The 15,141-nt window shown below is 38.5% G+C and overlaps 1 protein-coding gene across 1 annotated transcript; it reads right to left on the reverse strand.

The window, feature by feature from the left end:
* Positions 1-6,882: 6,882 nt before the first annotated feature.
* On the reverse strand, positions 6,883-7,549 carry TUSC1 (tumor suppressor candidate 1). The gene has a single exon (XM_021681047.2). It carries the CDS (start codon positions 7,547-7,549, stop codon positions 6,920-6,922), a length of 630 nt encoding a protein of 209 aa, XP_021536722.2. The 3' UTR covers positions 6,883-6,919.
* Positions 7,550-15,141: the final 7,592 nt, after the last annotated feature.

A 15,141-nucleotide genomic window follows, 5' to 3' on the forward strand; every position in this document is an offset into this window, starting at 1 on the left:
TTCTTATACTTGACAGAAACAAACCTGCCCTGAGTTCTCCAAATATATCAAAGGCCAAAAAAAGATATATACACCCCCAAAATTCTGAGAAATTAATCCTCAACCTTAAGAATTAGTTGGGAAGATAACATGAGTCAAAAATCTAAAATAATTTTAATGACTTCTTTTTATGTCCCCAAAGCCAAGGGACATGAAGAAATTATCATTCAGAAATATTTTTTTTTTACTTTGGTTATATTTTAAAGCATAAAATCCAAGTTCATATATAATATCTAATTGAAGTCTTATAACAAGGCTAACTCTGATACATATTTGGATATATTTTATTACTCAATTATTATATTTGAAAAAAACTGTGTACTAAAGAGATTAAGTAATAAAGAGATTAAGGTCCAAAGCTAATAAATGAGAAATCCTGCAACTGAGGTGATTCCCAGTGTAGTATGGGATCTGTAAAACATTTTTGAGTATATACAAAAATATATGTATCATTTACTATACTAAGAACATTCTAGAACATACACAAAAAGAAAAAGTTTTAAAAGGATAAGATTAAAATAAATGTAAATTGAAAATCTGAGATTTTTTACCTGCCTACCCTGTTTTGAAGATTATTAGTCAACAGTACATACACCAATGTATACTCTGAACTAAAACAAATTGGCATTCCTCAATGCTCACTTTACAGAAAGTGAGAACCAAAGGTCCTTGGATACTGTGCTTTTGCCATTAGGCAAATGCTGAGTCAGTTACACAATACAAGAGATAGGACACAAAAGTTTAGTTTAATATTACTGTTAATTTGAAAATCTGTCCATATGTTAGTTGGGATATTTAGCTTTTCTCTAATAAAAAAGATATGTTAAGTCATTTGCCCTTTTCTGAACTGGGATGATTTTTTTTTTTCTTGTTTAATTTATACAAGTCTAAATATATATAGATATTAGTTATTTTGTCCATTTTATGTTCGTTTGTGTTTGGCTTCTTTTCCTCAACATTGTGTTTGTGAGAAACCTGTATTTTGGTGTGTCACTGTAATGTTCATTCTTGTATAGGATTCAATTGTGACCTCTACTTTTTAAATGCCCCAATTCAAACTGCCTTAAACAATAAGGAAATGTATTTCCCATTAGTAGGACAGACCCCAGGCATGACAACCAGAGCAGCAATGATGACATCAAGAAAGAGGTTTCTTCCATCTCTCTGTACAGCCATTCTTATGATCGCATGACAGCTGCCAAAGGAAATGGGACTCTATGCTTTCTTTCTGTGTCTAGCAAGTCAGAGGGAGAACCTCTCTTCTGACCAAGGAATATAAATATTTTCCTTTAGTCTCCTTGGGCTGTGTTTGTAAAGAGATACATTTCCATCAAGTAAGTAGGCAAAATTTTCAACGTATCTACCCTGCCTTCCCCAAATAATCTATCCATATGTCCCCAAGAATCCCACACGTAAAATTTACAAAAACTTAAAGGAACATATAACTCCAGTGCTATTTAAACTGTACTGCAACACAAACAACAAAATCTTCTTATGGAATAAGTATAACCATGGCCATGATAAAGAGTGCAAAATTAGGGAACTACTGGACAAGCATATCATGCTTAATAGAGAAAGCCAGAAGCATTCTTATTAAAACCATTACAATAGCTTATTTGAATAAGTCCTGGAAGATAATGTACAGTGGGGTAACTATAGTTAACAATACTATATTGTAGATCTGAAAGTTCCTGAGAGTAGATCTTAAAAGTTCTCATTACAAGGAAAAAAAATTGTAGCTACGTGTGGTTGTTATGTTAACTTATTGTTATCGTTTTGCAATACATACATACATCAAATTATGTTTGTCCTAAAACTAATACAATGTTATATGTCAATTATATATCAATTAAATTTGTTAAATAAATTTTTCTTTTTGACCTTGGAAAAGTTATTCATAGTCTTTGTTCATTAGTTTCCTTATTCATAAACAGGAGAGAATAATATTACCTAGAATTGTGATGCACTTACTCTAAGTTATGGAGTGCTATATGTACATAGCTTGCTCAAGTTGTTAAATTGTTGACAAAAGAGTCTGAAGGATGCTAGGCTGAAACTTTTCAAGGTATCTTTCAGCTCTAAAAGTTGTGGAATGCTATTATATAAGAAACAAGATGAACAGAAACATTTCCCCCTCAAGTTATAAATCTAGATTTACATATGAAATAATGTTTACCAAGTATAGGCTCTTAAAACTGTGTTTTTTTATGACATATACACTATTCGGGGATAATTCATAATTTATAAGGATATCCTATGTAAAATGTAATAGCTGTATTTCCTTGCTTATTTCAAACAGTATCTTCTGTTTTGCACTGTAAGGATGGTACAGAGGGGAATGAAAAGGTTGGACTTTTTTCAATCAATAAAGCAATCCCACAATATTTCTATTTTAAATTACATAGTTTCAAAAATGCTATACCAGGATATAGAAGTTCTTTAAAAAATTTAAGCAGATGTCAGCCTCTTTTAAGGGGGTTGTCCACTAAAATCTGTTCTCTCAGTCTTCTGTAATAATGAAATTATAGGCAAAAGCTCTACAGCTTGACTATATTTCTCAGCCTCCTTTGAAGTTAAATGGGTAATATGATGAAGTTTTTCGAACAGAATGTGTCCAGGGGAATTTATGTTATTTTCAAATCTGGGCAAAGCTCTTCCAAGTTTTCTTTCTCTTGACCCTATGCTGAAAGCTGGATCTAGAAGTAACCTATTTCTACCATGCACATGAAACAATGACCCAGTGTAAGACAGAAGAACATTATAACAGGTTCTGAGACCCTGGATGACCATGTGGAGCAAAGATTCCTGACATCCTGAAGCCCCTGAATCAGACATATTTTGTAACAGAGAAAAAGGAATTTTCCACTGTTTTTAATTGTTGGATTTCTTGGTTCTTAGCAACAGTTTTCACCATAACTAAAGGCAGATCCATTAAGTTTACAATACAAATTTTAAAAAAATAAAAATAAATTTAAAAAAATACAATAGTTTATATGTTTAAAATTCTAAAATCAAAGATAAAGTGAAAAGACCTGGAAAAATGAAAGGCCAAGGAAAACTTTTATCAGTCCCAAGTATGAAATAGGAGGTAGACTGTTGTTCAAATTTCTCCTTCAAAGAGCTTAGTTTTTTAGTAGAATGCTTATCATTCGGACAAGAATCAAGCACCAACAAACTCACTGTTGTCCCTTCTCAAATTTTCTCTAAAGCATGATAGATGTCTGAGAGTTTGGGTATACAAAAGGACTGTCTTACTAATAAGTTATCATGAAATAAGTAAAGATTAGATTCTGAACATGTAGATGAACAAAGTAGATTCTCAACATGAATTTTACAAGCAAAATCTGCTATACACTAAACACAATGCAGTTTAATTCTGATCATTGAGAGATGAAAATCTTATTTAAGCTTAAAATTTGAAATTTGAGCATGATTAATCCTTATAAAGTCAGAAGTGGTTATTATCTAAGTCCTTCCTTGGTCCATTATTTCCAGTGCATAAATATATGCATATACTGTCTATATCAGATGGATAAGATATATTTCAAAAAAGCAAGTTTATAGTAGAAAATGAGAATTTGTAATGATTAATCGCTAAACAGAAAGATTAATAAATTGTGTCATTCATATATGAAGATTTTGTGACAAATTCTCAGTGAAAATCTGTTCCTTTTAGAGAAACAGAGAATGATATTTTGGCAGTGGCATCAAAATCACGCTAGTAATTATTTAGTATGTACTGATCATTCAATTTATTTAAAAATTTGGTATTAGTTTCATCATGGCAATACTCCTAAACTGACAAACCTATGTCTAAGACTAAATGAGACAAAAAATGTTTTCCAGTATTCTTCTAATATGTTATAAATATTATAAATATGTTCAAGAAGTTTAGCAAGGATAACTTGTTCTATGATCTACATACATACTCATTCCATATTGCTTTGACTTATACATATGTTTTTATAGAGGAAAAGATAAAGTATGGTTTTGTGAATAGCAGCCATAGAAAATGGTGTTTAAAAAGGCCAATTGTTCTCACTAAATTTGTTTGCTAACATGGCATATTTTTATTGCTCATTTCTATAAATTATAAGCCCTCTTCATTGCACAACACCAAATTATGAAAATAAAATGTCAAGGTATGATGATCTAAAGTTTTGGTTTATTTTAGATCAAAATAGATCCTACATCAAACTTTTCTAAAATCAACTTTACCCACTTCTTTAACAGGCATATATTTTGATATCACAAACATCTTTTATATTATTACATGATGCTTTATCAGTTATCAGCAGAGAATTTCAACAAAGTCAAAATATATTAGCCTTAACCCATCTTCTGGGACATTTTGGTTTCAGAATTTTTTTCAGGAATTACGCTTAAAAGTTGTCCTCACTTTTGTGTATGTGTGCCTCATTCCTTTACAATTTTTTTCTCACATACTTACATTGTACATGATTTTAAGACAAAAGGTGCATAAAAACTATGTAAACTAAGTATTTTGCTTGCTTGTTGAAGATTCCCAATTTTGACACATGTGGCAAATTTTGATGCATTATTCCCTTATCATATAGGGTTTTACCTCCTCTATTTATAAGGAGTGAAAAATGTCAACTCTTTCAAAGAATATATTTCTCTGCTAATATAGAATCATATAGGAGCAAAATACAGAAAGCAAAGTGTCAGTAAAATATGCATTTATGACTTTCACATTTTAGATTGTAATTCTCATTGATAGACCACTTACTTTGATGCAGGCATTCTACATATAACATCTCAATAAAATTTTTATATTTTGAGGTAGAGGTTGTGCTCATTTTAATGATGAGAAAACTAAGGCTTGGAAAGATTAACTAATTTAAACCCAAAGTTACAGTTAAGTAGCAGTATGGCTGATAGGCTCTTTTCCTATTCTTCAATTCCTACTGCCTCCTAAAACTGTTTTCTTTCTTTCACTATTAGAAAATGAAGTAAAGCTGATAGAAATACTTTCCATATACCTAATTATCCTCACCAAGATTCTTCTTATATTTTTCGGTCAGAGGGGAAGATTTAAATATTTACAACCAAATATCAAGTACCTTTAGGCAAAATGCACAAGGTGTCTTCAAAACCCAGGAACAGGTTCACCTGGGTGGCTCATTTGTTGAGCATCTGCCTTTTGCTCCCTTTATAATCCCAAGGTCCTGGGATTGAGCCCTGCATCAGGCTTCCTGCTCAGCGGGAAGCCTGCTTCTCCCTCTCCCATTCCCCCTGCTTGTGTTCCTTCTCTCGCTTTGTCTCTCTCTGTCAAATAAATAAATAAAATATAAAAAACAAAACAAAAAACCCAGAAACAGAAAAATCACAAAACTACTTTCCTGGTACCTTTTTTGTAATATATGTAATATATTTGAAACTTTTGGAATATGTCACAAATAAAACAAAATCTCTAACTTATGAAATAATTTCTAGCTCTAGCAAAAACTTATATTTTTTTCTTCAACTGATATTTTCCATCACTTAAACACTATATTATACCCATGATTTTTATGAGGTACAATGGTATCCTCTTTACTTAGTCGGCAAAAGTGCCTACTCAGTAAAATGCAAAAAAGTGATTTTAGAACATTTGCTGTTGAGGGGCGCCTGGGTGGCTCAGTTGGTTGAGCGACTGCCTTCGGCTCAGGTCATGATCCTGGAGTCCCGGGATCGAGTCCCACATCGGGCTCCCTGCTCAGCAGGGAGTCTGCTTCTCCCTCTGACCCTCCCCCCTCTCATGCTCTCTCAAATAAATAAATAAAATCTTTAAAAAAAAAAAAAAAAAAACATTTGCTTTTGAAATCAACCCCTTTTTTTTTTTTTTTTTGCCAGTGAAACCACAATTGAGACTTAAATCACTGTTTGGATACTTCTGATATACAAATAATTCATAATTTCTTAAAAATTATTAAACAAAAGAAGGCAAAGTAGCTGTGCACTGACTATGCTCTAATACCTAAAATGTAATAAAAATAATGAAATAGTATTTAGACTATCTAATTATTTAAAACGATCACTTACATTAAGCGAAAATGGTGGCTTACAAAGAATAACTAAAGTCAAATATAAAACATGTAAAATTTATACATGTCATGTATATTTCTTAAACATGTGTAAAAATGTCACACACTTCAAAGAATAGTCATGGGATGTTTCTAGGTTATTTTTAATGCATCAGATTTATTTACCAATTTAAAGGATCACTTACAGGCAGATATTTTAAAAATTTCCTGGGGGTAAACAAATCAATATATTAGATGTTTAAGGACTGGAGCAGGGAGCAGACATAGAGTTCCTAAGTAATAAATATTACCTTTTTAATAAAAAGGTGGTACTTTATAAGATATCCAAGTAATACTGACTCATAAAAGCGTATGTTGACCACGTAAGAGATAATGGCTGGAGGTTTTAGGGGACTGAAGAATGAACAACAAATTCAACCAACTCAAAATGCATTATTCATTCCTCAAAGAACCAAAACAGGAAGAAAAAAAAAAATAGAAGAGGTCCTCACAACACCCTGAAAAGTTCAGGCATTAGGAAGTGTTGACTGGCACCCATTTCTTGCTGTTGTAAAACCCGCCCCTCCGTTTCTAGGCCTCAACCCATGGAAACCAGCAGGGGCAAGAGGCAGGTCCTCTGCACTGTGGCGGATCCAGAGGGCCCGGCAAGCTCAACCTCAGCCGACCCCCCCCCCCGCCCCGCCAAGCCCCCCCGGGATGTGCGGGGCGGAAGGCGGAGGGCGCAGGGGTCCAGTCCTGCGGCGGTGGGCCCAGGGCGTTGCTAGATGGGGGAGCGGCGCGCGGAGAAGGAGGGGCCGCGCGAGGCCCCGCCTCTCCCCGGCCGCGGCCTCGGGCTACAGCCAGGGCTCGGAGGGCTCTGAGTCCGGGGCGCGCAGGCCTGACTCGGGTGCGCGCAAAGGCGGCTCATCCTTATCGCCACGCGGGCGCGGCCCCCGCTGCTCGAGGTGCAGCTGCAGCAGGGCCCGGCGGTACATGGCCTCCAGCTTCTCGAGCCGGGCCCTCAGGGCCCTGGGGCTGCCTGGCTCGTCCTCGAGGCCGCTGCCTCTCGCCCTCGGGTTCGTGCTGGCCTCCTCGGGGCCCGGGGTGGCCCTGGCCGCCTCTGCGGCCGCCCCGTCGCTAGCCTCGCCGGGAAGCCGCAAAGCCTGACGGAAGAGACTGCGGTTCTCGCGCTTCAGCCGCCGGTTTTCAAGCCGCAGCCGGGCGTTCTCTTCGCGCAGCCGCGCGTTCTGGCGGTCCCGCTCGTCCCGCGCGCGGATGGCCTCCAGGTGGCTCGCAGCCAGGTCGGCGAACCGCTCCTCCAGCTGCTGTCGGGCGCCGCCCGCACGGCCTCGCCAGCCCACGCCGCCGCCGATGCCGCCACCCCCACGAGCCCGGCCGGGACGGCCCTGCCCGCGGCTGTCCCCACCGCCGTCCCCACCGCCGCAGCTCCCGCGCCTGGTGGTGCCACCACGCATGCGCCACATCGGTCCTGTCCCAACCGCGCCGCCAGCGCCGTGGGCCGAGGGGCCGGCGCCGAGGCGCGGACGACTTCGGGGCCCGGCAGGGCGGCCGGGGCCACAGCGGAGGAGAAGAGGTGGCGGGCGGCGGCTGCTGGCTTGGGGCCAGAGGGGGCCGGGAATTTGCCCGGTCTGAGGCGTGTCTTGTCTCCTGTGGTGGAGCTGCCCCCCTGGGCCTGCGATCTGCGGCCAGCTCACACACAATACCCCCGGGGAGCGATTTGCTGCTCAGCCCTCTGGCAGAGAGGGAGGGAAAAGCGTGTATCCTCAGCTGGGTTCTGCCGGGCGCTAGGCGCTTCCGTGCAGGCCTGGGCACTGCAGGAACCAGCCGGCCTCGCCCTGCAATCCGGCGCAACCACCAGTGGTTACCTTTCTCCTTACACGACAATCTCAAAGCAAATAATAATAATAAAATAGTAAGTTCTGAGACAGACATGTGAGCAAGGTGAAAAGCTGTAACTGCTTCATTTAGAACCGTACGGTTTAAACCCACCTCTAATCTTAGTAAAGCATTAGAATTGAGTACCTGTCATAAGAGCCCCAAATGGGAACAGGCGTCTCTCAAAACAATATAGGCAATTCCCAATTTGTGAATAACCAGTGCTCCACTCTGCAATTGTTTGCAACTCTATAGAAACTAGGTTATAATTAGTTGTTTTGCTCAAGCGGGTCCACAAACCTATGAAACTCAAAATGTGCTCAAGTATTCAAGAAACTTTGAATACTAAGTAAGTTCCAAAATTTCCGGTGACAGGTGGATACAACTCAATGAATCACATTCCTTATTTTTAAGGGATTCAATTTATAGACTAACTGGATTATTGCAAAGTAAATTAAGGAAAAGATGCTGATGCCAGAATCTGATGGGGGAGAATGGTGGTAGCAAGAATATTTTTTAACAGGGTTCCAGAAAAGAAGGAAGACAGAAAAGGACAGAATAGGAGAGGAAAGGAAAAAATATATATATATATAGGGGGATGATCCAACCAAAAGCTATCAAAAATGGCCATGGAAGTTATCTGTGCATAGCAATGAACTTTCACCTTATGGTTAATGGAGATGCCACTAATCTTTCAAATAGGAGGTAGAAACGATGGATATAATTTCTAAGTTGAAAGAGGATTTGAAACAACAGAATTACTAAACTGATCACTGCCAAAATTACTGATTTGTATTTATTTATTTTTTTTTATTTTAAGATTTTATTTATTTGTGAGAGAGAGAATGAGAGACAGAGAGCATGAGAGGGAGGAGGGTCAGAGGGAGAAGCAGACTCCCTGCTGAGCAGGGAGCCTGACATGGGACTCGATCCCGGGACTCTGGGATCATGACCTGAGCCAAAGGCAGTCGCTTAACCAACTGAGCCACCCAGGCGCCCCCTGATTTGTATTTAAATATACTTACAATAATATGTTAAGAATTATATGCCATAAGATGAACATTACATTATTTCTAAATATAGCAGCACAAACTTAGTAAAACTGCTTCTATCCATTATTTTTGTCAGTAGTGTGCATATGAAAATATTATTGCAAAAATAAGATGTATATGAAAATAAAATGGAAAAAAAAACCTTGATAGAGGAAAAATTATGGAACTGATAAAATTTAGAAGAATTATGGGGCTATAGTAATCCTTAAGAGAATATAGAAAACTATGTAAGCTCTTTTTTTTTTTTTTAGATTATTTATTTATTTATTCAACAGAGAGAGACACAGTGAGAGAGGGAACACAAGCAGGGGTAGTTGGAGAGGGAGAAGCAGGCTTCCCGCCTAGCGGAGAGCCCGATGTGGGGCTCGATCCCAGGACCCTGGGATCATGACCTGAGCCGAAGGCAGACACTTAACGACTGAGCCACCCAGGCGCCCCTGTAAGCTCTTAATTAGAAAAAAAATATAATACTCACCTGTGCTTTCTTTTAAGAATGGGAGTTTCTAAACAGTAAAATTATTTGTTGCTAAAAAAGTCTCAAAGGACATAGATTGTTCTTTCCTGACTTAACATGCATTGTCCTTTAAGCCACTTACTCAAGAGAAAGAGGTAAGAATTCTCTTTTAATAAATCTGACAGTTTTATAAATTAAAAAGTAAAATATACCCACCATGGACGGGGCCGGCAGGGCCCCCGGTGTGGATCCTGACCAGAATTAAATCAATGACTGCCTTCCATTAAATAAAAATTTAAAAATAAAAACAAAATAATATGAACTCCAAAGGGCCATTTGCACACTGTGTTTAGGAAACTCTAACCTTCACTAAGGTTATGAAATTTAGAGTAAAAGAGCAGAAAAATGCAAGTAAGTCATTTAGAGTACTTGATTTTGCTATTTCCCTGTAACAACTACTACTTTTTTTATTAAGAGGATTTTTCTTATTTAGCTTTTTTGTTTCCTCCTCTATATGTTCAATGCCTACTCTCTAATTATTGAACTTAAATTTAATTTTAAAAAAGTATTCTCCCTCCTGTCTTAGGTAAGAAAAAAGATAAGCAGATGGGTTATGATCACTGTGCTTCTTAATACAATGCTCTAAACCAACATTTTTGTAAATACTGTAGTTGAGAAAAGCTGGGTCAGCAAATTGGAGTGGAGCTGCTTTTTGCCTTACAAGTCATGCATCTATTTTAGTATTTCTCAAAACCAACTCTGATTGACAGCTGTTGAGTTAATTGCCTCCTTTCTCCCATCCTCCAAAAATTTTTTTTCTTTCCATACATGGTAGCTGTTATACATTTCTACATGCTTGCTTGAGAAAAAGGCCCTATGATATATATAGTTTGTTTCCTGTATCCATAGTTTTCTAAGATCTTTTATTGTCATACTGTACTCATTTGACTCTCATTTCTCCATTTTGAATCACGTTTCTTACAAAATGAGTCATGCAGTAAGGTAATTTATGGCACATTTACATCGGGACAAGTCATCCTGTATCCAGAATCTCTCTGTTTCTTCTCTCCTTAAAACATCCTATAATATCTCACCAAATGAATTTTGGTTAACAACTTCATCAAGTTCAATTATATAACAATGTTGAACTCCTTAGCCTGGAAGTTATGGTTAATCTGGATGTGCTGGGTGTTTCTCTACTTACCTTCCCATTTTTACCCTGCTGGTCTAGTCACTCTCCTACCAAGAGTCACTGAGTACTTCTGCCTTGGAGTTTTGTTATAATGTACCTTCTGTGGACTGAACTGTGTTCTCTCAAAATTCCTACATCGAAGCACTAATTACTAATGTGATGGTGTTTGGAATGAGCCTTTAGGAGGTAATTTGGTTTAGGGGAGGTTATGAAGGTGAGGCTCTCCTGATGAGTTAAGTGTCCATAGAAGAAAAGACATCAGAAAACTTGACGTTCTCTCTCTCTCTCTCTCTCTTTCTCTCTCTCTCTCTGCTATATGAGTATACAGCTGGAAGGTAGCCATCTGCAAGCCAGGAAGAGATTCCCTCACTGGCAAACTGGATCAACCAGCACCTTGATCTTGGACTTCCCAGCCTCCAGAACTATGGAAAATAAATTCCTGTTGTCTATACGGTATCTTTTTTTTCTCTCCTCACATATCTGGATTGTAAAGAATCCACCAAGACAGAGTTTATACTCTACCATTTATACATGAGTTTATATTCATACCATTTGTCTTAGATCCCCTGAATTCAAAGTATTTTTCCCCTCTTTTAAACACTGATAAAGTAGTGCCTGTTCCAGTAATTTGATGCTGAGGTCCTTCCCTGTGTTAATATTTCTTGTGCAAGTGGATCTGCAAACAGGATGTGAATTCCTAAATATATCTATTTATATAGAGAGAGATGGATATATATATAGAGAGAGAGAATGGGAGAGATAGGGAGAGAAAGAAAGTGAGTGATACAAATATTTCTTGAATGACTAGGATGTTGAACAAATTTATGACTTATTTTCTTATATAATCTTAAAGGAAGATTTTACCAAGTAAAACTGCTAACCATTTAATAGTCAATAAAGTTAATCTATATTATCTAGCAGACTGAGCTAACAGAAACTCACAAAGAAAGGTTTGTAGCATGCTGGAATTATTCAGACTGAAACAAGAAGGTTGGCACTGCCTTGTTAATGACTTGTCTTAATATATCGTGGGTCTTGGAGGTGCTTGGGTGGCTTAGTTGGTGGAGCATCCGACTCTTGGTTTCGGCTCAGATCATGATCTTGGGGTTGTGAGATCGAGCCCTCTGACAGGCTCCGGGCTTAGCAGGGAGTTTGAGATTCTCTTCTTCGCCCTCTCCCTCTGCCCCTCCCCTGTGGTCTCACTCTCTCTCTCTCAAATAAATAAATCTTGTAGAAAATATATAGTGGGTCTTTATAAAATAGATTTTTAAATATGTAATAAGAAGGATGGGTTTTGGAGTTAGACAGACCTGGATTTGATAAATATTGTAACTCTCCCACCCCAGAGTATTGGCCTTGGACAGCCTCCTAACAACACAGTTTCCTCAAAGCCACAGTTTCCTCATTTATACAATGAGAATAAAATAGTATCTAACTCATGGGGTTCTTGTGAGGATCTCTGAATATCTTAAAACAGAGTCAGCCAGCAAGGAGTACTCATAACAGTTGATATTATTATTTTGTAGTTGTTTTATTTTATGAGATAGCCATTTATTAAATGAGTTCTCCTGAATAGCCAGTGCTATTTAAAAATCCTCATTTGGGCTATTTGCTGAAGGAGCCACCCTAAATATAATATGCAGCCCCTTTGCAGATATGATTCTTCTTTCTTGATAGTTCTCATTAAGTGTTTCGGTTTTAAAAATCCATATTTTGTAAGCCCCATGTGCTGAAGACTTTGGTTAATAACATTCTGAGCTTGGTGTTTGCTAATATTCTCTCTAAAGCCCAAGCTGAACATGGTTTATTTTCTAGGAGCAGATTTATTAGGGCAATGAAGAACATGTATTGATGCTTGGTAGCATGAATATGTCTTTATTGGAATAATTACTACAGAGTTAGGAATTGGGAATATCGATCGCATTTATTTAGTCTTTTGATATGGACAAAAATATTAAAAGCCATCAAACACTAGCATTGCCCTTTGACAGCATCATTTAATTCTAGCTACAGGGAAAATTGTGACATAAATAAAAGCTGCATGACTTATCTGTCTTAATTAGGATACTTTCTACAGTGGGGGAAACACCCTCTTTCCTTCAAATATTATAAAAGCACTAGCCAGATTAATAAAAGAGGGAAAAAACATTATAGATTAACAAAAAGTAATGTAGATAAGAGCAAAAGGTATCTACACAGGATACTTGACCAAAGTAAGAGTCCAAAATAGACTTTTTTTTTTTTTAATAGGCTCCATGCCCAGTGTCGAGCCCAGCGTGGGGCTCCAATTCATGACCCTGAGATCAAGACCCGAGCTGAGATCAAGAGTTAGATGCTTGGGGCGCCTGCGTGGCTCAGTCGTTAAGCATGTGCCTTCTGCTCAGGTCATGATCCCAGGGTCCTGGGAGCGAGCCCTGCATCAGGCTCCCTGCTTTGCAGGAAGCCTGCTTCTCCCTCTCCCACTCCCCCTGCTTGTGTTCCCTCTCTTGCTGTGTCTCTCTCATCAAATAAATAAATAAAATCTTAAAAAAAAAAAAAAAGTCAGACGCTTAACCGACTGAGCCACCCAGGCACCCCTAACATAAACTTTTTAAGATGGAAAATGCCTGGGAACTGTCTTTGTCAATTCTAAAATAATGTTATTTCATGCTGTGTGTAGCTTAGTACAAGCCCTTAAAGAGTCTGGACCCATGTTGTCCACTAGCCACAGGTAGCTATTCAAGTTTAAATGAGTTAAAATTAAATAAAATTTAAAAACCATTCCTCAGTTATACTAGTTACATTTCAAGTTCTCAGTAGTCACATGTACCTTAGTAGCTAGCATGACTGATGGAGCAGATATAGAACATTCTCAGGATCACAGAAAGGTCTACTGGGGCAATTAGTATATCCCACTTCTTACTCTAATTATTGGTCTCAACCTTCAGAAAGTGATGTAGAAATTGATAATAGAAAAGAAAACCAAGAGACCTCTTTAGGTATTTCCAGCATTTTCTATATGTTTGATTTCATGCCAATGAAAAGAGTTTTTCTCATCAATCTTGTACACACAGGGCCATCTTATTCTCAAGCATATGTAACCTAAGATACTGATTCTGTCTCAATCTAAGTTCTCCAGTTATATACACATCATTGAAGGTAGTAATAGGAGTTTGGGAATAATTTCTAATTAGAACTAAGTTATTCACGAGCTATTTTCAGAAGGGTGCAAAAGACAAGCAATTTAATTTTCTCCTACCACTGCCCCACAAACCCATTCTGTCAGCTATTCCTTCCATCCCCTTGGATAGTATCTCAAGAAGAACCCTTAATTTACAGTGACTTCCAAGCATTAATGAATAGTCCTCATTTTCAGATATTAAAAGTCCACTGCAATATAACTTAAAACTTCCAATGCTCATCCAGTTCATCGCTTCTCATCTCCTCACAGAAGCATCTCTGCCCATGCCCCAGATCTGGGTTAACCAGTCTGCAATGGGAAAGGAGGGTGAGAACCATGTTTAGTTTCTTCCATGCTTCACCTACTCACCCTCCTCTAGTTGCTATTTCTAGCTCCTTTGGGGCAGGAATGGGGACAAGGTAAAAGTGGGGCTGGAGGAAAAGGAAGAAAAGCCATAGGTAGCTGGTGCTGCCATTTTCTGGCACCTGGTCCTCTGATGGCAGATGCCTGCATGCAAGTCTTTCTTCCCATAGGGCACCTTTGTGGGTTCTTGGACCATCCCACATTGATCCTCTGGCACAAATCATTCTCTTTTCTTCACTTCACCTCTAGGGACTCCCTACTCCTTGCTCTGGTGGTATCCCACAGGTACTCCTTTTGGAGAAGTCCTTTGGAGAAGGCTAAAGCCAGTTGTATTCCTTGCTTCCCATTAATCCAAACTCAGGAAGTATCAGTCACTCCCACTTGTCATTCTTCTCTATCATCAAAGTCATCCTCAGCTAACCTTTACCCTTCAGATATATCCAAGCAACAGTGTCCCACCAACACCAAGTCTCAAGGCTGGTTTCATCACACTCCATCTTGTAGAAGCATAAGAATATGAGTTTCTGCAGTTCAGAGTGCATTCTGCTTCAGGCCCAAATGTCAGTTTCCATTCTGTGGACTACTCCCATTATTTATCTGTAGTTCTTTTGAGGTACTTATACTTGGAATATGTAGGGAGCAAGGAATTTGGGAAAACAATGTCTGTTAGACTCTTCAAAGATATTCATACTCCTCAATCTCCTGTCTGATGATGCTGTCCTCTTATATACTGGAAAATGAACCAGTTTCCCAGCCTCAATCCCTTGATGAATGTTCTGGATACAGTTTAGCCTCTTTTAGACAAAGAGGCAACTATGCTCTATGCTTTAGTTTTGGCACTTCAGCTAAGATGAGGACACGTTCTACCACATTTCTAACAGAAAAAAATCTTTGTCCTAGTGAAGGCTGCACTTTCATTCAATCAAGTAGTAGTTATTGAAATTCTACAATGAACTAGT

Source organism: Neomonachus schauinslandi, chromosome 13 (assembly GCF_002201575.2).
Source record: "Neomonachus schauinslandi chromosome 13, ASM220157v2, whole genome shotgun sequence".
In the NCBI taxonomy this organism is placed as follows: Eukaryota; Metazoa; Chordata; class Mammalia; order Carnivora; family Phocidae; genus Neomonachus; species Neomonachus schauinslandi.

Excerpts from the sequence above, each read along its gene's own strand:
- TUSC1 (XM_021681047.2), bottom strand. The coding sequence starts at position 7,549 with ATGTGGCGCATGCGTGGTGGCACCACCAGGCGCGGGAGCTGCGGCGGT.